Raw genomic sequence first — 22,043 nt, 5'->3', positions numbered from 1 at the left:
CTTTTCTCTTGCAGCAAAGAAAAGGTGGTCCCACAAGGTTAACACTGCCATCCAAGTCCACAGTAAGTTAATCATGTCGATAGAAAAACAAGCTTGGTCTTTCCATATTTAAACACTTGATTTATGTTTGCCATGTGGCACAGTGGTTTTGGTCAGTCAAGAGGGGAGCCATTCCGCTTGCTCTGTCAACACGACCGGAGTTTACACAAGCAAGGGCGTATTTCTGCTCTTGGGTTTGCGCAGCAGTTTCCAACACCAGTACAAGCATCAGACTGTCAGATTTATACTGGTGTGCGGATTTGGAATTTACAATGGGAACTAACGGTGGATTTGGGGACAGAGTACTGCATTAAAAAGCAGACTTCACAATGGCCGGTCCTGGATCTTAGACATGAAAGTCTGAAAGACACCCATCGTCGTTACAGTTCAGCCTGGTGTAAGCCCAGACTTAACTTCACTGAGGCCAGGTAACAGTCCTGGATGCAGTTTGGATCTAGAAGTTGCAGTGAAATCTTTGTTAAGTTAAAAGACCAAGCTTCAACATTTGCTCTGACTGAAGCCTTTGTGTCTCATAAGGATACACATGCAAAGAAAATTTCTGTCCTAATGTCTGGATAAATTTTTCCCAGAGTGTGTGAAGCAACACTGCCACAAGAGCCCAGCAGCTTGCCAAACAAACAGAAACTTCTCTGTGTGGTTCTCTGTTACTGTAAACAAGCAGCTTCATTGTGCAACTCTTGCTGGTTAACAGTATCGGTGACACCACTGCAGCGGATTGCAGGCTGAGTCGTCAATAATCTTGCTTATCCATCTGTTGTTTGCTTTCAGGATGCAGACCTGGCCCGCTTGCTAAGCTCGGGATCCTTTGGAAATTTGGAAAACCTCAGCCTGGCCTTTACCAATGTGACAAGTGCTTGTGCTGAGCACCTCATTAAACTGCCTTCACTCAAGCAGCTGAACCTGTGGTCAACTCAGGTAAGGGCTTTGCAGACTGAAACTCAGAGCACGAATCAGTGCTGACTAATTCTGAAATTTCACATTACTTCAGCGCAAGAAGAGTGTGTGAAGAGGCTGGCTTAGAGCGAGTTTGCCCTCATGCTGGTTTTACAGGGCCTTTCTATGGTATAGCTCATCTTGGAGGCTGGTTTTTCTTTTTTTTTGTTTGTTTGTTTTTGTTTTAATTATAAAAGGGTTGCTGCTACCTTGGGTGGAATGTTCCAGTTAGGTGTTGTTGATACTGTGTATTTTGCAGTACACGTGCTGCAGTTCATCTGAGAAGTGCTTACAACATCACCCATCTAGGATGAAAAAAATGATGCTGTGCAGCTCATCTGGAGCAAAAGAGAGAGTCTGTGCAGCGTAGGCAGTGAATTGCCCTGAATGCTGATCAACTAGAATTTCTTTAAAAACAACAGCAACAAAAATAAACTCAAATAATGAATAGAGGGGAAACTATAATGAGAACATGTTTATTTTGTAAGCAAAAAGTTAACTGGACAAATTACTCAGCTGTTGATTGAAAGAGCTTTTAAAGTTAATTTTTTCTTTTGCATTTCCCTGCTGGTTTTGGTCTCTGAGGTTCTCCACTGAATAGGTTTTCCCCATTTTCTGTTAGCACCTATTTGCAGTGCCCGCTGAAAATATGATTATCTCCAGTGCAGCCACAAAAAGCAGTGTTTTTTTTTCCACTCAAATGTCATGCAAATATCTTGTTTTGTTTTCCTAACTGCTTTTGTATCCCAGAAGTTTCCTCTTTTTGTGTGGGGAATGTGAAGTAGAATCTGATTGCTTGCTTGTTTTAAGACTGTCATGTATCTCCTCCAGATTTGTCCTAACAATGTAACTCTTGGGTTTGGAAACTTCTTGCTCAAAATGAGTTTGATTTCATTGGATAAAGAGCCTGCTTTTTGTCTGATTTTTTTTTTTTTTTATTAGTAAGTTAAAAAAAAGGGTTTAGATTCCATTTTATTTTGTGATATCCTGGTTTCCATTAATCTAGAGTTTAGAAACAGCAGAAATGAAGTGGGTCAATAGAACAATTACCAATCAATAGTACATTGTTCTTGAGACCAAAATAGCTAATTAATACCACTTGCATTATGCTTTTTTTTAATTTTGTGATGTGGTTGGGAACTGGCTGAGACTGCCATAACCATTTTGTATAGCCTGGGTGGGAGCTCTCTCATACAAAGTCCAGACTTCAAAGGCACCATTCTAATTAAATGATGGCCTGTGGTTAAGTGCGCACAAGTCACTTAATTTTTCTGTTCCCCGTCTGCAAAACGGGGATAAAACTATTTGCTTTCTCTCCTATCATTTGAGATTGCGGTAAACAATCCGAGTGTGGCTTTGAGGGCTCGTCGGCAAACCTCATTTAATGTGCCCCGTTTGTCCTGAGGTACTCGCACACGATGTTTGTGCCTTGTTTGCAAACAACTCTGCTTGTGCCCCACAGTTCGGAGACGCAGGGTTGCGGCTTCTGTCTGAACACCTCACCATGCTGCAAGTGCTCAACCTGTGCGAGACTCCGGTCACGGACGCTGGGCTGCTGGCACTGAGCTGTAAGTGTCCCAAAGAAGCTACAGAGGAAAATTGTTGTGGGTTCGGCGGAATTCACGTGGGCTCGGACAGAAGATTGATTTCTTGGCTGCCACAGCGCTGCTTCTGCAGGGATTCAGGACAGGCCGTGGTTGTCTGTGGGTTTAGCCTTCCCCCCTCCCCGCCCGCTCAGGTGCAGGCAGGGGAAGCAGGACGGTGATCTGAGCCCGACGGTGCTGAGCCGCCTCCTGTGGGCTTTGTTGTTCCAGCCTGTGCTCTAGCTCTTGCCTCTGACTTCACTGACAGCACTTGTCTCCTTCTCACGTGGTGTCCTGTGGCCCTGGGACTTCCCAGCTTTTTTCGCACACCCTCCTGTGGGTGTCCTCTCTGGGTGGGGGTCTGACCTTTTGGCGCAGGAGGGGACGATTGCAAAGCCATGTAGCAACTTACTAGTGCGTTGAGCAACTGTGCGCAGCAGGTTTCATACCCTCTCTGGCATCTTTTGTTCCTTCTTTTTGGGGAGGTGAAACTCTCGCTATTCTTTATTTAAATAGGGCAAGGCAGAGCGGGGCCATCTGAGCAGCGTTCAGGATTCCCCTGTGCACCGAGAGCTGCTTGACATGCCAGAACGAGACCCTTTCCTACGTCCAACAGTGTATTATAAACCTCGCCTGTTGGGTTTAAGAGCCTCCTTTAACAGGCTTGATCCTACACAGACGTGCCAGACAGGCCAGTAGTTATGGCTCATCTTAGGAAACTATTCTGCTAACTACTGGAGCCTAAAATGGAAGCGGGGGCAGGGAGGGGAGAGGGAGCACTGCTGGATCAGCGTGGCCCCTGCGTGCACCACGCAGAGCACTGAGAACGGGCACTGTTCAGAATAATGTGCAGGAAACTGATTATGAGAAGTTGCCTCAACTCCTTTGAAGTCAGCGGACTTAAGCATACGCTTAATGGCCCTTCCTAAATAGGGACTTTTTCCTGGATGAGGGCCCAAACAGCTGTTTATCCATTCCTACTTCTATATTTTACACTATTCAGCTTTTTCCTGAGAGCGCTGCACATAGTCATGTCTTGTTTATGCTTTGGCCTACTGTAAGCCTGGTATTTTAAGAAAAAGCAGCACGATCATAAATAATCTGTATGTTTTCTCTTTTAGCCATGAAGAGCCTGTGTAGTTTAAATATGAACAGCACCAAACTTTCAGCAGATACCTACGAAGATCTCAAGGTATTTCTGAATTGCATCCCCTAAAGATGAGTAGTAACTGGCGGAGGAGGACTTGCAGATTTAGCCAGTGCATGGTGCTAGTGCCTAGTACAGGGAGAATGGACTGTGTAGCGTGAAAGTCATCTAAGAGGGTGAAATGGGTCACTTTGGGGAGATAATGACCGAAAACAGCATTCTGAGGTTGCTGGCTTTGACGGACGCAGGAAACATTTATTATGTGGAGTGGATAAGTATGAGATGGAATCAGAAACTGATTCTTTTCACCAGTGCTGTTAACAGTCAAGGTTTCATAAACAGATCGTTTCCAATGAGGATAGACAGACAGGCAAAATCGAGTGCACGTCTCCAGAGCCACGTCCTGTGCTGCGACCAGGACCGCAGGTAATGTGGGTGAAGAGCATTACGGAGCTTTGATTCAGAGGGCACAGGGAGAATTAAAAGCGTTGAGGGAGGTGCAAGTTTATCTTGACACCTCTGGGACAGCAACTGGGCTTGATACAGAAGCACCTGCACAAATGCCCAGTTCCCGAGTTTGACATTCAAGACATCTGGGGTTACCGTGTGTGCTGTGAATTTACAACCACTTCAGCAAAATGGTGTAAAGAAGGAGAATGTAACTGTGGGAGGGGAACGGCCCCAGGTGGTTTCAGACAAAGGCAGCCTGAGATGCGCTGGCTTTCATGACCTCGTGTGGCCTTTTGTCTTCACTCTGGTGTTGCATGAGTCGCATGTCCCGCAGCCTTACCTTATAAACCCAGGCGCAGAAACAAGATGAAACTCAACATCATGTTCTCTTGTGTGCTGATGCCTGAGGTTGTGCCAGGTTTAGTCAAAAAGGTCACAGCCTTGGGTTGAGTTTCGAACTTGAGGCAAGTCCTGAAACTGCTCTGCTTTCAAAATTCACTGCGAACGTGGATCTTCGGTTCTGGCTGTGGAGCCAGGGCTCCCCCAGGGACTCTGTTGCAGTGCTGCTAGCATGGATTTTTCAAGATCAAGATTTCAAAACTTGTGTCACAATTGTATATGCAAAGAAGTCGTCCTTGGAATTAACAGCTGGCTTGCAGATGGGTTCACACAATGGAGCTTGTATCAGGCCCCAAGCGTTTACAGGCAATCAAGTTCAATGCTGTATTTGGGCCAGGGCTCTGAAATTAAGTCTATTGAAAGGCTCCCCCAGTCCTACCCCTGCTTCTGAGCCCCTTTGCCACTAACTCTCTACCCAAACTGGGATTTTCCTAACCGGTTCCCTGTGCTCTGGTATTGCGTTAACAGTCCTTCCCAGCAACGCCAGAAAGCGACTTGCCAGGGCAAACAGCAAAACTGGCTGTGAGCAAAGTCCCGATGATTGCAGAAAATTAAAAAAGCTGAGAAAACAGGCGTGCGTCACTTTTTCCCCTCTCACCTCTTTCATTGAAATTTATCTTCGTGGCCATTTTTTGAGAGCTCTGTGTGTGTTCGAAGGGAGGGTAATAGTTTCTTTCCCTGGGGCGCATGGTTGTAGGTCTGTTGAGAACAGCTCAGACATCAAAGAACGTATTTTTGATACAAATCTTTCCTTCTTCTCCCCTTGGTCTGCGAGAGTGTTTGGGGCACAAGCCAGTGATGACATTTCCTCTCTGCTCCATCCCCCACCCCACTAAACACGCTTGCACACACAGACACCCACATATGTACCAGGCAGGCTGAACCAGACAATAAATAAACACCCACTACTGAAGTCATTATTGCCTAACTGAAAAATTATTTGCTGGCAGTGTCTGTAGGATTATGACTAGCTCTTATCAAAATATGCGTGCACATAAATCAAGCAGTGAGGTAATAATGACTCTTAGAAACTTCCAACTCCTCAATTATGCCCTAGCCTAATTAAACGTGTTTATTTGTTTTGAGAGAATTAGCCGTACAATTATGGTCAGAGAGCATGGAAACGGGACCAGCAAGTAGGCACAGTGCAAACAGCCGATTCCCATCTGCCTCGCGCAGGGTAATTCAGGAACAATATGTCCAACCGCGGTGGAGTTATGGAAAGGAGACCGCAGAGACACCAAAAGTTGCTGAGGCGCTCTGGATTTTTGTAACGCATGGAGGGGAAAATCGAGCGATGGCTTCATGCGCAGGCTGGGGAAGGAGCGTATGGCTGGCTGCTGCGGTTTGAATCCGCCGCCTTCACTGCTGGAGTCTTGGCAAACAAATTTTGCTAAGCGTTTGTATAAAAAATAAAGACTGGGGTCCGATCTGGACCTGAACGCTGCTGCATGGGTTGTACTAGAGCCACTAATTTTTGCTGCAGGTGTGACGTAGTTTTGTGTGTCGGTAGAAGCTCAGCATCTTGTTCCTTCCTTGCCACGTGAACACTTCGGCTGGCTGCTGGACCCGGCACTGGTCCTCCGCAGGGCTGAGGTCGTAGCGCATCTTGCTGCAGTTTGTGGCCGCTAGATCGATCTTCCCGGTTTGCTGACGGTACAGATCTGATGGGAACTTTCTCCCCGAGTCCTGAACACGTGACACTAATTCTGACCTTTTCTCACCCTCCCGCGCAGGCTAAACTCCCCAACCTGAAGGAAGTGGATGTCCGCTACACCGAAGCGTGGTGAACTGCCTCCGACGCTTCTCTTTTGCTTCTTACGAGAAGGAAAAGATTTTTAAAGCAAACAGAGAAAAACAAACCGGAAAATAACTTTTGGCTAATACCTGTAGAGCAGCCAGTCCTGAGACTTGATGGCAGGAGTCACGGTTGTGGGGTAGAGGAGTGGCGTTGTGTGTATCAAGGGGGAGGGATGGGGCAAGCCTGGACCCGGCTGGATTCTTTCAGCTTTGTGATTTCGGAATCAACATAATTTAAATCGAAAAGGAGGAGGAAAAAAAAAAAAAAAAAAAAAAGAAAGAAAAAGAAAGGACTTTGTAGCAGCAAGAGGATTATAAAGAGGAAAAAAACCACCTTTGTGGATTTTATTTGCCTTTGTGTTTTATGCCGTGTGGAGGAAAAAAAAAAAAATCATTTGTCATTATTTACCTGGGTTTTCTTGGCTGGCACCCATCCAGTCAGAACTCCTCTTTCACCAGTTTTGCTTCAGAAAATCAAACTTACGAAAATCTCAAGAGAAGAAAACCAAAACCAATATGATTTTCACCTCCTTCCATGTCCTTGCAGTTGTTATGCAAAGTAATTTTGTTGTACATAAGATTTACATAATGCACCTATTTAAGAAAATGGTTCACAAATAACAGGTCTGGGACCTGTGTTTTATTTATGAATTGTTAATTCTTTTACCCTTTTTTTGCGTATAGTACTGTATAAACTAGTTTGCTGTCTTGTTGTTATTATTATTTTTTTTTAAAGGAATTGTCCTCTTTGAAGAATTGCCTTTTAGTAATGCATACTGTATTATACTCCCTCTCTGTCACAACATTCATCGCGTTGTCTTTTTGATTTCAAAATGCCTCAGATGTTATCAAATAGGAAGGAAAATACCTATCAAGGGGGGTATGGTTGTTGGGGGAGGGGGTGCAGGGCTTAATAAAAGTCACATTTCCTTCCGAAGTCTGAAAACTTTCTTTAGTCTTTTCAACCACGTCAGGTTTCAACACGGGAGCTGGGGGAAAGGCATCCTTTATTTTGGCAATGGGGTATTCGCAAAACACTGTAGATTTTACAACTTGCCTCGGTTGTTTTCTGTTTACGTCCGATATTTCAAAAAGAGGGGAAAAAAAAAAAAAAAAAGCTCTCCCTCCATTTTGTGCATCAGCTTTTTCTATTGCCCCCCCGCCCTCCCCCCCTCCCCCTACCTGTTCTGTGCACGCATTGTTCTGCATGTTCCTCTGGGGAGACTGAAAAAAATCGCGGTGTTGCTGATCCGATAGCTCTGACCTGTCTGTAAATGTGACTGCTACATTTTTCAAATTCCACAATTGCTTAGAAGATGATTTTTTTAAAATTGTGGTTTCTTTTATAACTACGCTGTTGACTTTTACTTTTTTTTTTCAGAATGAGCCTTCATTGTACAGAGCTGCTTATTTAAAAAAAAACAACAACAAAAAAAACAAAAATAAGTTTTTCTTCTGTTTAACACCTTTATTTTATTCTTCAGCACCTCAAGGTTTCACATACAGCCAATGTAATTTTTTATATATAAATATATATATTTAATCTTATTCAATGGAAGCCAAGCTTTTGGTTGTGTTTTTTGTTTGTTTGTTTCTGTTTTTTTTAAACTTTGTTGCTGTGTAGACAACCCCTACCCAAATCATGGGGTGGTTTTTTTTCTGTTTTTCTTTTTTTCTTTTTTTTTCTTTTTTTTTTTTTTTAAATAAATGAAACAGAAATTGAGTCTTAACTCACATGGTGTGCCAGGTTTCACCCCCCCCCCCCTTCAAATCCCAAACTGTATGAGGATGCAGTATGGGAAGAAAGAAAATGAGGAAAAAAAAAATAAAAGAAGAAAAATTATGCCAACATTTTCCTTAGCACTGTTGCTTTTACCAATGGTTTACTACTACTGTTCTGTAGCTGTGTACAAAGAGATGTGAAATAATTTCAGGCAAAAATAAACTGTAAGTGAATATCTTTTAGCTGCGTGCTTTGTGTTTCCTTTGAAGGAACCTTTTGCAGGCCCGATGGCGTGAGGATGGTGTGGGAGGCGCAGAGGCTGGAGCTGGAGGACGATGGCTTTCTGAGGACGGTGTCCCCAAGAGCCACGGTGTCCCCAAGAGCCGCCCTCTTGCCGCTCGCTCGGTGCTGCTGCTCTGCTCCCCACACGTGCCTCAGCGCTGCTCTGTTCCCCGTTTGCAAACCGGGGGGACCAGCAGGCAGCCGCCTGGGTGTCTTCCACCAGTCACCAGGTTTTGAGGCACCGTCACCTCAAGGGGACGAGGAGGAGGAGGACAGCTGCATCTCTGCGCGTCTGGTTCTTGCATCCCTCCCCGAGACCATTTATCTGCACCGTTCCTAATCCGGCACGGGCTCAAGGAGTTCTTTGCACTGGCCATCAAAAGAGTTGCATTGGTGGGTCTTTTTTTGTGCTGGTTGCCTGAAGTAGGCAGTGCTGGGAACACTGGGGCATTTCCAGACTGGAGAGGGGGGGCTCCTGGATCTTCAGGTGCGTTTCAGGGCAGCGTCCAAAGGGAAGGATCTGCTGCGTTTGCGTCCTGCTCGCTGTCCTTGATGAAGCCTGCCGCTGGGTGGGCTGCATGCCAGCGGATAAAATCCAGCTGGAACTTCGCAACTCTGCGTCGATCGTCTAGGCAATTACTAAACTTCTTTAGCTTTTAAACAAATGGGCCCCGCTTGAAACCAATTCCTGCAGCTGTTCTGAGAGCCACCTTCGTCATGTATGTTACCTGGCTCCTGTGCTCTCTTTTTTATCTGTGTTTCTGTCCTATTCCGCGAGACTTTAGGAGATGGGAAGACAAAAGCGTTCGTACGGTGTTTCCAGCCGCGGTAAGACGTGCTCACAGGACGGCCCTTGATAACGAGAATAAACCGTGCCGTTATTTTTCCCCCCAGTGCAACGCAGCAGCTGTAGCTGCGGCTGTCAGGCTTTTCAAGTCTTTTCCCCTTGAGCCAGTTACTGCTGTGCTTGGGCTGTCCTCCCCTGGCCGCGGCAGGGACTTCACAAAGCCTCTCTGGCCCCTGAAGAGCCAGAAATATTCCCGTGATGCTGCATGAGGGAGTGAGAAATTGCCCAGGGAAGGAGAGCTTTGGGCCTGGCTGGGATCAGGTAGAACATCTCTGCCTCCCGCGGGGGATGACCCCCGGCAGCCTGCCGTGGCGGGTGGGCTCGGCAGCGGTGGAAGAAGCTCAGACATCCACAGCGTGTTGGTCTCATCCTCGCGCCACGTGGGTGGCCGGGAGCGAGCGGGGAAGGGGCGTGGGGGCACCCCCCTTCAGCCTGCGGGTCGCCCCGTTGGGCTTCGTGCCCTCTCCTGGCCCAGCAAACGCTCGTCCCTGTGGTGGCAGCCACAAAACGGGAGCGAGCTCGAAGGTGAGGGCCGTGCTGTTAAATAAACGGGGACTTGTGGGCTGTGTCACCTCGTGGGGGCCACCTCGGTGCCAGGGCGGGTGGCCTTGGCCTCCAGCCTGCGGCAGCTACGAGCCGGCGTGGTTAGGCGCCCCCGGGGCTCGGGTCGCACCGGGGGCTCTCCCGTCGGTCGCAGGAGGGGAGGATTAGACGGGGCGTGGGAAGAGCTGCCGAGCTTGTGCCCAGGAAGGGTTTTCTGAGGTTTTTTCTACTGCAGCACTGGGGCTCGTGGGGGTCCGTGGTGGTTTCACCTGGGTGACGGTGCCTTTCTGCCTGCCTTTCAGCTGCTGCCTGCTGCTGATCCGAGCCGTGCGGGAGCTGCCGGACTGCGTCGGGGAGGTTACTGCAGCCCCGTCTTCCCGGGGACTGTGAATACCGGGGCTGTCCAACCTGCAGCTTTCGGCTTTCAACCCAAACCAGCGCGAGAGCTTTGATACAAGCCCAAAGAGCACAAAGCCGCAGCGGTGCCTTGGTTCAGGAGCAATTTTCTCACGTCCTTGTTAAAACCCTGCGGTTGTCCTGCCTTCCTATCGCTGCTTCCACTGCTCGCGGCTACGTTGTGAGTTTCAGAAGACCAAACACAGAGTGAATCTCACAAAGTGCCAGTTGCCTCCGCTTTCCTGGCTGGGTAGGTGCAGCTTTCCTGGCTGGGTAGGTGCAGCTTGTATGTTACTCAGAGAGTAAAATACATGCCTAAAATCCTGACAATTAGGCGTGGATTTTCTCGGAGGGGAGTGCTGAAACAGCTGCTGACCTGAAGCGTTGTCTGGTTGTATTCTTACCAGGTAAGAGCTTGGTACATTATCTTCATGGGGTCCTTTCACACCAGGTGGAGCCCGGGTTATCTGCAAGCCCTGTCCGTGAGGACCTGAGGCTCCGTGCCTAACGCTGGTCCTGGGACCTCACGGGGGAGGTGTGGTGGGTGGTGGCACCAGGGCAGACGTGGGGCACCTGGGCTGCCCTCAGGACAGGTCTGCAGGTTGCTCAGTGCCCTCTCGAGGTCTGTGGGTATCATGACCTGAGAGATGGCTGCGTGTCCCCAGCGTGGGCAAGCCTTGTCAACGGGCTTTGAGCAGGCCTTGTCCCTGTGTCAGGGCCACCACTGCCAAGCAGGGAGAGGCTCCATGTCTGAGCCTCAGCACTGAGAACAAAAAGATATTCTTCACTCCTTATGCTTCCCAGGGAGCATCGAGCCTCTATTCAGGTAAAGTCCTCTTGGAAATACAGCGGGAAGGTCCAAAGACCTTGCTGGCAGATTGGTTTAAGGCCTGGACGCCGGGTAGCCATCCCCAAATGCAGTAGAGGTAGGCAAGAGTGAGGATGGGCTCAAAAGCGAAGGGTGGATGCCAGCGCCACCCAAGACTGCTGTCCTCTGGACAACAGCAGGAGCTGGGGCTCTCTCCATCTTCAGGATTTCCACTCCCCTGATGTCTGGGAGCAGGAGTAACCTCCCGTCTCATGTGTATGAGGATTTCTAATCTGGAACAGAGCTCCTTGAGACTTTCTACGTGTCTATAAGCAATCAGAGCAGAGTGCTACCATCATTCCCACGCTGAAGGCAACGCTGACCTCTCCCAGCCTCTGTAAAGCCAACCAGCTGTACCCATTAGAACACATCACTCAACTATATTGCTGTGTTTTGAATTTTTAATTATATTTTCCAACTAAATAGAGTACACGTATCTCAAAATGCTTGCTTTAAGCAGATGTTACCATGCAGGGTTTTTTCCATTCTCTTTTCTATTGACTGGGGCAAATCTTAAGTAAATATTTGAGTTGAGCCATTTTTTATTAATAACAGAACTTGGAATATCCTTTTTGCCAGTGATATTAAACACATAGGTATTTGTCCTGCTAGCCTGGTACCTGCTTTTTTTATTGTTTTTTTTTAGGCAATCTCACTTTTACGTTTTTCACCAACCAGCTCAACAAGTACTGTAATTTATTTGTAATTTTAAATTGGGCCCTATCAGCTTTTAAATATATGCATACACTAACCTCACAGAAGTCCGCTGGTCGTGAATGAACCTTGTTGGCACAGCCCTGCCGATGCCAATACGTGTCCTTTTCCTGCCGATCTCTACAAAGGCCTGTGTATCAGAACGTAGCTCCCAGCTCGTGTTCGGTTCATTACTAGCATCGAATTGGTCTCAACACCTAAATTAACCAGTTTGCTTCACAGATCTGGCAGTTGATATAGTAACCAGTTTCTTGTTAATGTTTGTTCCAGCTGGGATATAATATCAAACATTAATCCTTAAATTTTGCTGCAGCATACATTTGAAGTTGAATCGTTTGCAGCAGGTAACAGAGACACTGTTAAACCTCAGTCTCTCCCACCCAGAATCTCCTGGGTTTGCCTGTGCCTTTACTACAGAGTCAGTGCCTTTGTATTAAACTACATGCGGTTCTTTTAAAAAGAAACGTTTGCTTTGAATACAGGGTCAGAGACCTGCTGACTGTCTCGCTTTTATTAAAGTGTTGCTAGTGTCTTTGGTATGCGGTATACCTAGTTATATTTAAAATATAGAAACCTTGGCTTAGGGATACTTTTCTTTCCATATTTTACCAATTATGATGACATTAAGGATAACTAATGTTACTGACTCATTTGCCAGGTGCTTTGAGATCTTGCAGTTAGGTTTCGTAATTTACTGCTGCGCTGAGAGGCAGGGTTGTGAACCTTGAAGGCTCCAGAAACACATTTATCAGGAATGCTTTGAATTTCATTTTAAGTATCAGGACGTTAAAAAGATGCAAGTTTTGGTTGATTGTTGCTTATAAAGGAGAAAAAGTACCGTCGACTAGGATTTTCTGTTCTCTGATCCTATTTTACCAGCCATCTCCCTTCCACGTGGCGTTTTCTCCAGCCGTGATGGATGGGATGAGGAGTGGCAGGGCTGGGTGAGCATCCCCACGCCTGCATGCCCAGTGCTGGGCAGGTGAGGCCCATGTAGATCTCCTTCCCAGTAAGGAAAAGAGCAGGTCCCACCCTGCACAATGGGCTGGTGTGGGAGCAGGATTTGTCCAGTGTACCAAAAAAAAAAAAAAAAAGCAGAAAAAAAAGCAGACCTTTATAAAAATCCCAGCTACAGCTAAAACAACAGTTCCCCATGACTCAGGGAGAAGGGCTGTGTGTGAGGAAAAGCCAGGCTCAGCTGTAACCTTACTCCTGCCCTGTCCATTAGGTGAAATGCTTGTTTTAACATCGCAGTGAACTGGGTAACATGTAGAATATTTTTGGCTGGAACAGCCTGACCCAGACTTCTGCAATGGCCCGCTATTAACAGCAGTAGTCCTGATACGTGGAAGTTAAAGGAGGCTCCAGGGGAATCGAGGATCTGTCTGACGGGATCATACCTATCCCTGGGACTGGGGCTGGCAGAGGGCTGAGCCTTCTCGCTTGAGTCTGGTGAGGAAGCCAGGTCCCACTCCCTTGCAAACTTTTTCTTCAAAAAACCCATGCTGGCTGTCATTTGAAGAGGGATTTTTGGTTTAGTGCAGGGGGGACACTGTGCTGGTGCAGGCATGGAACTCGGCCGAGTGCCAAGGGCAGAGCTCAGCCTCCACCGCCCAGCCGGAGCCGCGAGCAGCCATCAGATGCTCACACCAGGCATTGCATCCCTTGCGGAGACATCGGATTCCCACCTTGGTGGATCCATCTGACTCCTGCTGATGGGGAGGTGAGCGGCAGCAGCTCCGCTGTAGCATGTTGTGCTCTTGCGTGGCAAGAGCCCCAGATGCCATCCAGGCAGGTCTGCCAGCATGAGGCATCTCCTCGGGTATGAAGCCTCTCCCCAGGTCACTTCCTTCATGTTTCGGGAGCTTCCGCACCAACTTCCCTGGAAATACCATCAGTTTACGAGGACAGGGGAAACAGGTCAGGGGGCACAGGGCAGAAATACAGCCCCATCCCACTGCTGCCGGTGGTGGGGCTCCCCACCACCCCCACATGATGCCGGGAGGGGGCTGGGGCTGGTGGACATCCGTGGGTGCTGATGCAGGCCCTGGCAGCAGGGTCACCTCCTGAGAGAAATGAAGAAATAAATTTAAAAATACCTAAACCAAGGGGGAAAAAGGAAAAAAAAAAGAAGAAAAAAAAAAAAAAAAAGAGAAAGAAAAAAAGTTGCACTTGAGGTTAACGCTGCTGCAGAGCTGATGACATCAATGTTGCCATGGCGACAAAATCTTCACTTAGGTATGGTGAGCGCCCTGAGCTTGCGGCTGCCAAGGAAACCCGCCCGAGCTCCGGCACACAGCCACCACTGCAGCCCTGGGGCCTTCCTCCTCCTCCTCCTCCTCCTTCTTTTCCTCCTCACTCTGTCCCCCTGCCCAGGGGCTCTGGGCTGCGCCCTGCTCCCCATCCCTTATGGAAGTTAGTTAGTGAATTCTTCCAATTTTTGTCCCCGCTGCATTCTCAGCAGCTCCAGCGTGTCCCAGGGATGACGAGGGCGAGCTGCCATCCGCAGGGACGTGGGGACGTGGCTGCTCTGCCACCGGCCATTGCTGGCACCACGAGTCACCTCCCATCTACTGCTGGACTCCGGTGTCTTCATGGAGCCCCAAACCAAGCTGTTGGCCTCCACCTGCTCATGAGTAAAGTTACTGTGGTTTTGGGGGCCTGGTGTGGGTCAGCACGGGGTTCATGGGCTGCGGGGAGCCTGGCCAGGAGTGGCCCCGGGGCAGCGAGCGGCTGGGGGGGCGACCCGTGGAAGAGCACACAGGTGGGACATTCAGGTCCCTCCAGGGCTTGAAATGGAGCACAAAGCAACCTGCCTGCAGCCATTTCCTAGCTGGGGGGCTGTGCCACCGCAGCACAGGCTGCTTCTGCGGATTTTTTTCCCTGTGATTCAGGTTAAAAGCCTGTGAGTGCCCTCGGCACCAGGGACCACCCCCCAGGGAGCATTAGGGGAATTCATGAGACGAAGCGACAGTGTTTATCACCCCCCTGCCGTGTTTCCTCTCCCGTCTTCATCAGTATCGATGAGAAACTCCTCGTAAAGTTTGGTTATTGCCTTGAAATCCACCGATTTCAGACAAGAGCAGTCATTAGCCACCAGAGTGGATCCATGGGCTAACGAGCAACGATTGAAGTGAAGGAAGAATGCTTGGCGAGAGGTTTTGGTCTGAACAAAGCCCTGATTTCGGTGCTACGCTCAGCTGAAGCCAAGCCATAGCCTGGCCAAGTGTGAGTGTCCTGACCAGTGCTCCCGCAGTAGCTTTGACAGCCCAAAAGGATCCCAAAGGCCTCCCCAGCATCACGGAAGGTCATCTGGTAGCTGCTGGCTGCGGGGTCTGTCCTGCCATGAATTCACCTCCAGTGCAAAAATATAATTCAAATCCCACGATAGCTGGTGGGAAAGGTTCTTTTTTTAACGTATTTTAAGTCAGGCCTGAGTGGTTATTGAGCAGTCTGGGGATTTTTGTTTGGTTTTGGTTTTTTTAACTGGATATTGCGTACAGGCTTAAAGGCTCCAGTGATTTATCGTGGCAAATGATGCCACCACATCACTTCAAATGCGGCAGCCCCAGCCCTGTGTGGCCCCAGCGCAGACCCTCCGGTTGCCCATGTGTGCGCTGAGGTACCGCTCTTGCTTTTATTTTAGAACTTGAGGATTTGGATCTTGGTCAAGCTGTTGTTGTTCCAGAATAAAAAAAAATGTGAAAAGAAAACCCAATCTGTCTAAAAGAGAAACAGCTGCTGGCATGTGAGACACTGCTGGCTTTCAGGCTTCAGGGTCTGCGATTAACCAGGCTCCGAGTCGCGCCACTGCCCGAGAGCGTAGCCGAGCTGATCCAGTTGCTGGAAAGGGAAGGGAAGGGAAGGGAAGGAGAATCTCAGCAGCAGCATGGCACGGCAGAGCTGCCAAGACCCGCGTGGCACGTGGGAGCCAGCCTGCCACCGGCGGGGAGCCCCCACCCCGGGCACGCTGCAGGGCCGGTGCCTGAGGGTGAGCATCGCCTCGTGCCAGTATTATTTTTTTTTTTTTGCGGGGGAAAGGCACAATTTACCAGGAGGCAGAACCACAGTTCAAGGAAAGCCCAACCTGCTACCTTTACATAAAAATCCAACAGTTTTGCCCTAAAATTACCATTTTATTATACAGCTGTGGTAGGAGCAAAGGTGATTAACTAATAGCAAATCTCTGGAGAAAACAAAGGAATGTTTTAGGCCTGAATTTTTGAGACTCATCACGAAACTATTTATATTCATTCAAAATAATTACAAATTTTACACAGTACCAGATCTCCACTACCTGATTTCTGGTGACAAGAGAGGAGTGTAGTCAAGGGGAAGTGACTCATGGCTGCCTGTGGTTGAAATTAATGAGATATTTATCTGGAAACATTCCTGTCAGCGGCTTTGCTTTGTACTCTGAGTTGGGACAATAGCATGGAAACCATCGCTGTCCGCGGTGCCCTCGCTGCGGTGGTTGCAGGGACTTGAGGGATCAGCTCTGCTAATCGTAGGATCAGGTGAGGGATGGATTTTAAAACCAAAAAAGCCCATTCTGAATGTTCAGGCCAACTTGCTGCAGAACACAGCCCAGTTTGCTCCCTAATTCCCACGATAACCCCACAAGCAGTATTCACTGGCGAGAGGAGGGAGAAAGGACGTGATGAGGAAAACCAGCATTCAGCTGTGGCACCTTGGGATGGGACTTACTTTTTGTACTTAATTCTTTTGTTTGCACATGCCACAGAAAGCCCTCTCACATCCTGCATTATCTTTTCTGTAAGCAAGGGCTCTTACAGGAGAGCCTGGCTTTAAATATACACGGAAGAGAAATCCTTCTGCTGCCTGCTCCTGGAGTTACCCAGCCTGTCACCTTCCCGGAGAGAAACAGCAGCGACTGTGTGAGCAGAAGGCTGTGTTTTCTGAACCGCTTCAAAGCCCTTCCCTGCCAGCCAGATTATTGATCAAGGGGAAACGTCGGCATTTCAGAAGCTTCCCCAAAAAGGCACGGAGCCTGCTCAGCTCCCGTGCGTCACTGGGGCTGTTTTTATCTGTGGATTTTCCAGCGTGTTTAGCAGAGCTGGGTTGTCCAGGAGGGACCCTGGCAGAATCTCCCCACTGAGTGACTCACGCTCGCACATCATGGGAATACGGGCTGGCTTCAACATACTGCACTTTTCAACTCTGATTCATGCCACCCCAGGAGAGTAAATAAGGCAACTCCACACACATCTCAGCTGTGACGAGTTGCCTTCACACTGAAAAGGTGTCGGGGCAAGTGACACTGCCGGTGAATAGTGTCACCTATAACTTAGCCAGCAATTTCCTAAATAGGGCAAAATGTCTCCTTGCACGTATGCCCTGAGTCTCGTCGCAGCGCAGGGTACCTGCCATCCTGCACGTTGCAGGGCATCTTTACTAAACCGAAGGCACTGGGCTAATTTCAGTGAGCTTTGTAGCAGGTTTGCTGAAGCCTGGGGACATTCATTAGCAATCTGGGGTTGTCACTTTTCAGGCAGACCATGCCTCCACAGATTGCTTCAGAAGGGTGATTCAAAAAAGCAAAGAGCCTCGTTAATCTGGATGATTCCCAAAAGCAGCGTAAGCCAGGTCACTGCTGCAGAAGGTGTTACTTGATACTGATGTGTTTAGCACCACAGAGACAAAAATCAGGAGCAGATTTTTTTTTTTTTTACCAGGATCTAAACAAATTACATATCAGAAATCAGTTGTTTGGGGAAAATCTCCAGCTGTCATTGCTGTCACCTGAATGATGGTGAGTCATCAAATTACATCCTTGGGTCGGGGAAAAGAGTGGCTGGATAACTAGATGTCTAGTTGCCTGTTAAGCCAGTGAAACAATTCACCTAAAAAGCCTGGTGTACGGGTTAGATGATTTCTTCAATACAATTTCACTCCAATTCTGGCTTGCAGCCTTGGCCAAGAAAGCCCAAGGAAAGCACCCAGGCGCTCCTTACAGCTGGTGTCCAGCCTCCGATTGCAGGCAGGAGCAGTGGGCAGCCCTGCCCACGGTTCGCTCTCGCAGCTCCCGTTAGCACATGACACTAAAACCCCAGTGACTCAGCAGGAATATCTCTGCAGAAATCAAAAGAAGGAAGCCTTAGACATTTCCTGATAGCAGATTGTGAATTTGTGCTTCTTGTTACAGCTTGATCTGTCATTAAGAAGACCGTGTAGGCATTGGTCTGTTCCCAGAGGAAGCTGGATTATGGGTGATTTTTCTTATTGCGGGTTGCTGATGAGAGAGTTGAATGTGCTCTTACACGATTTGGCTGAACAGGGGGGCAAAAGCTATTGAATAATCATTCAATGAATTGGGTGCTTAACTCCCAGTGAATACCAGCTCCTCTGGTTCTTTGCTCCCTTGGGCTTTGATAAAAATCTCAGTATTATCCTCAAACCTGCAAAAGAGAAATATCCATGGCAGCGTAATTAGCGCGTGCTATGCCATCTCTTCTGTTGCTGTAATGTTGTCTTTCTTTCAAAATAAAGAAAGACACCCCCCCTCATTTGATTACATGTTCTGTTCTTTCCTTCAGGCCTGTCAACATGAAGCACAGAGATTGCCTAATCTGTTCTTGTTATTGGATTATGTGACTATGGTACGCTGCTCTGGCTTCTGTCCATAACCCGTCACAACCGGCACCGTGTTTCTGCCCAGCCTCCGAGCACTTCAAACACGGGCAGGTAGGGAAGCGTGTCCTCCCCGCCGTGCCTACCGGGTGCCACGAGTGGCCAGCAAGTACCGGAGCCAGGACGTGTCCAGGACCCAGCCGAGAGCCTGGCGAGCAAAGTGCTGGGTCCCCCGCACCCAGGCCTGTGGCCCCAGGGGGACTTCAGCCAAGCCCCTGAGGCGGAGGCGGGTGGAAGCGTTGGGTGCCCACACCCTCCTCGGCATGCCTGCTGCCCCGCGCAAGCTGGGATTTGTGCGCTGGCACCCTCGCAGCGCTCCCAGTAACCCTCCAGCCCCGGGCTGCGGGATGAGCCAGGCTACGCGGGCGCTGGGGCCCTCCGTGGGATGCCGGCAGCTCCTGGTGGGAGCCGAGCTCCAGACCTTGCACGAGTGCTCCGCTGGCCAGCCGCTGTCTGCTGCCGTCAGGCACAGCTGCAGCCTGCCTGGCTGTGGGGACAGCGTCTTAATCCCACTGCTTCAAAAAAAGAACCAAAAATTCCTTCTCCTGCTGAAGTGCTGTTCAGGGAAGGACAGAGAAGCCCAGCGGTATGGCTCAACGAGGGATGAGAGTTGAGCTTCAGTGATGTTATATCAGATGAATTTATCCTCTCAGCCTTGGTCAAACTGTCTGCATACCTGGTCCCTAAATCATTGTCTGCATTATCTTGTTATTATTTCTGTCTGCCTCACAGAGCTGTTAAAGTCCTGGGCTTAAGAACAAAAAATGCCTCTCCAAGACAGAGTCAGTGCCCTCTCCTGTTGACCGTTTCCCCACGTGCATCCCTCAGCAGCATAGCTGTGTATGCCAGAGAAGGAAATAAGGAGGAAAACTTGGTCCCCACTGGCTTAAGCCTTGAGACACAAGGTACTGTTCTTCCTCAGCCACTTGCAAGGAAATGGCTTGCCACCAAGGTGGCAAACAGCTGAAAAGTAAGATCTGCAGATTGTTGGTATATGCTCTTGGAATGGTCCCTGGCAGTGGGATGGAGGTGTGACAGGGGGCTTAGAAAGAGATGTTTGGATCAAGAGCTCTGCACAAGCACTTCAGTCCTTCGCAGTTTTCGTTAGGTGGACATCTGCAGAGGCCCAGGGTGATGTGTTTTCCCGTTTGCCTGTATCTAAGCAGCTTTGCCTTGGAGGTAACATGGACCTTGTGGGGCTCCTGCACTGAGGCTGACTGCTTCCAGCCCTGGGATCATAACGCATACGTGGGAGAGATTTGAAAAAGGAAGGATTTCAACTGGAGTTTGGTGCTTGTGTTTCTTAGGCACATCCCCACCTAAATTCACCGGCTGCTGAAGGGCGCAGTGCCTGTTTTCTTCTGCTTTCATTTCAGTTCACTTGCTTCATTCCAGCCCCGTCACAGCGGTTCTTGGGCCCAGCCCAGCACTTAGCAGCAGTAGCACAGGAATTGATTTCAGCAGGAGCAGACAATCCCCTAAATTATTAATGTCGATAATGGACAAACCACAGGACACAAGCAAAAATATACAGATGAAAGAGCTGAAGAAGTGAGAGGGTGGCAGCTGGAACCATCAGGGTGATGAGAGAGAACTGGGATAGAGAGAGATGTCCCAGGTGGCTGGGGCCAAGACGGAGCACAAGCAAAGAAGGTTTTGTGCTAATCCAAAAGCACAGAAGTGCACCTCTTGGTGACGTTCCTAAATGCTGTGGGTACATTTGCTGTGTCCTGTCAGGGCTTTATAACCAGCAACAAGCAGCTCACATGCAGAAAGTCCTACATGGCAAAAGACGTGTGCCCCATGCCTGTATTAAAAACCTGCTGGGGGGCCAGGGGGGCAGGGGACATCACTGTGTTGTCCCCATCCCCTGTGAGAAGGTGGCCTTTGAGGTTGCCCCGTCTGTACGACACTGGGTGGCTCCTTGGCAGCCCGCCTGGCACGTCCTAGTTGTGTTTCTCAGAACCCCTCCGTGTTTTCAGCTGATTTGCTTTGACATCAGCAGCCGGCAAGAAGTTCTCTGTGTCGGGGTGCGTGGGAGTGCTATGTGACACCTTAATCATGCTAAACAGGAACACACATTCAGATTTCCTCAGCGTTTCAAAGAAATGTGATTTCCTTTGTGCTGCAAAGAAAGAGTCGATTTGATTGCGACTCTCTGTGGAGATCAGCTCCGGTGCCTGTGAATTAGGGTGCCAGGATCTCATTCTGGGAAAAAAAGGGAGATAAAACATACCAGGCTTTCGTGCTGCAACCGTCAGGGTTAGGTTTCTTGCTGGTAACTGGGGATTGTTTTGAGGAGAGCTGTTTAATTTAATTGGCCAAGGTATCAAGAAATCAGATTCTGTTCAAAAATAAAAATAAAAATCTGTATAGAGTCAAAGCATCAGCAAATACTGTACTAAATCCCAACTTCCCAAACAGTTGTTAATCATTTAGCAAAGACTTCAGAAATGAATTCAAAGTCCAAAAGAGTGGTTCACTGGTTAGTGTATTTCTCCTCCCTGTATGATTGACAAACATTTCATATCTCAGTGAAAACTCAGCTAGCCATGGTTCAGTATAGATTTAGCTGAGCATTTGCTGGCCCAGGTGAGACAAAATAATGACAGGCAAGAGTCATGAGAGACCTTCTAGCACAGGGCCAGGCAGAGAGCGATACGTGCCATAGGGTGGGATTTTATAGCTGGTGTGATATGTGATATGTGGCAAGGCCATTGGAAAAGCTGGATTTGCCTGTGTGCTCGTCCTTCTGACAGCCTTACTCCCTCGGCATGGCTCATCCAGAGGCACAGGACTGCTTGGATGCTCGGCATGAAAGTGCCTTTCATTTTTTATGTGATTTATGAGATAACCTTAAAAACTCTGCGTTTGGTAAATTACTGTGCATAGTAATAAGAAAAGCTCCTGTTGGACCCGATAAATGAATTTGAATGATGATGCTCAGTTTAGAAAATGGCTGTGTTCCTGCTAGATGTGTGCCCAAAACACAGGTCTGAAATGAGGTATTGTCCTGTAACCGCTGTCACGGGGCAGTAAGGCTTTCCATGGGGTTCACCAGGCATGTGATAATTGTTGCTGCCCAACAGTTTTAGTGTTCAGCACTGAATTAACTGTTGCCTAATCCTATTCACATAGCGTGCAAAAAAAGTAGGTCACTCAAGACAGCAGGTATTGCTCAGCTTGGAAATCCACTTTGGCACGTTCACAGTTCAGCAGCTCCTCTGGAGGAAGGGTTACATCCATCGCTACCAGGCTCCTACCCCAGCTGCCTCTTCAGAAGAGCAGCGACCTGCATTCCTCTTTCTCCCCAGTGCAGTGTGAGGGTGCTTTTCCTTTGACAAGTGGACTGCTCCAAGACAGGGAATGTCCCCTTCCCTCTTGAGTTCCAACGATCTTCCTGTTTTAATTGGGCACTAACGATAAGCTCGCCTCGGTCTCATGGGAAACGATGTCTCTGCTGCAAGAGGAAGCTGAACAGAGGATGCATTTCTCCCCTTGTGCCTTGGTCTGCTGTTACTCTGCGATGCTGCAAAAGCCAGGTGCTGCTCTAGAGCAGGATAAGCCCTGCTCCCTGCGGCTGCCAAGGGCCACCGGGCTGCACGGTGGTGTCCAGGGCCCAGGGACAACAGGGTAGTCCCCATGAG

At 48.6% G+C, this 22,043-nt stretch overlaps 1 protein-coding gene and 1 long non-coding RNA gene across 2 annotated transcripts in view; both read left to right on the top strand.

The window, feature by feature from the left end:
* LOC119157737 (c-Maf inducing protein) overlaps positions 1-8,337 on the top strand; it is a 139,136-nt gene extending 130,799 nt beyond the window's left edge. The window contains exons 17-21 of the mRNA XM_037408916.1: positions 15-62; positions 829-975; positions 2,456-2,561; positions 3,698-3,768; positions 6,309-8,337. Coding sequence (XP_037264813.1) covers positions 15-62; positions 829-975; positions 2,456-2,561; positions 3,698-3,768; positions 6,309-6,362 — 426 coding nt within the window. The 3' untranslated portion in view covers positions 6,363-8,337. The remainder of the gene's footprint in view (positions 1-14; positions 63-828; positions 976-2,455; positions 2,562-3,697; positions 3,769-6,308) is intronic.
* A 699-nt stretch (positions 8,338-9,036) lies between these two features.
* On the top strand, positions 9,037-11,521 carry LOC119157915. The gene is made up of 3 exons (XR_005107699.1): positions 9,037-9,205; positions 10,070-10,570; positions 11,197-11,521. It is a non-coding gene; the product is annotated as an uncharacterized LOC119157915 (long non-coding RNA).
* The last annotated feature ends 10,522 nt before the right edge of the window (positions 11,522-22,043 follow it).

The sequence above is a fragment of the Falco rusticolus genome, chromosome 15, assembly GCF_015220075.1.
Source record: "Falco rusticolus isolate bFalRus1 chromosome 15, bFalRus1.pri, whole genome shotgun sequence".
Classification (NCBI taxonomy): Eukaryota; Metazoa; Chordata; class Aves; order Falconiformes; family Falconidae; genus Falco; species Falco rusticolus.
Note: the sequence above shows the minus strand (reverse complement) of the source record. Positions and strands in the feature narration are given on the sequence as shown.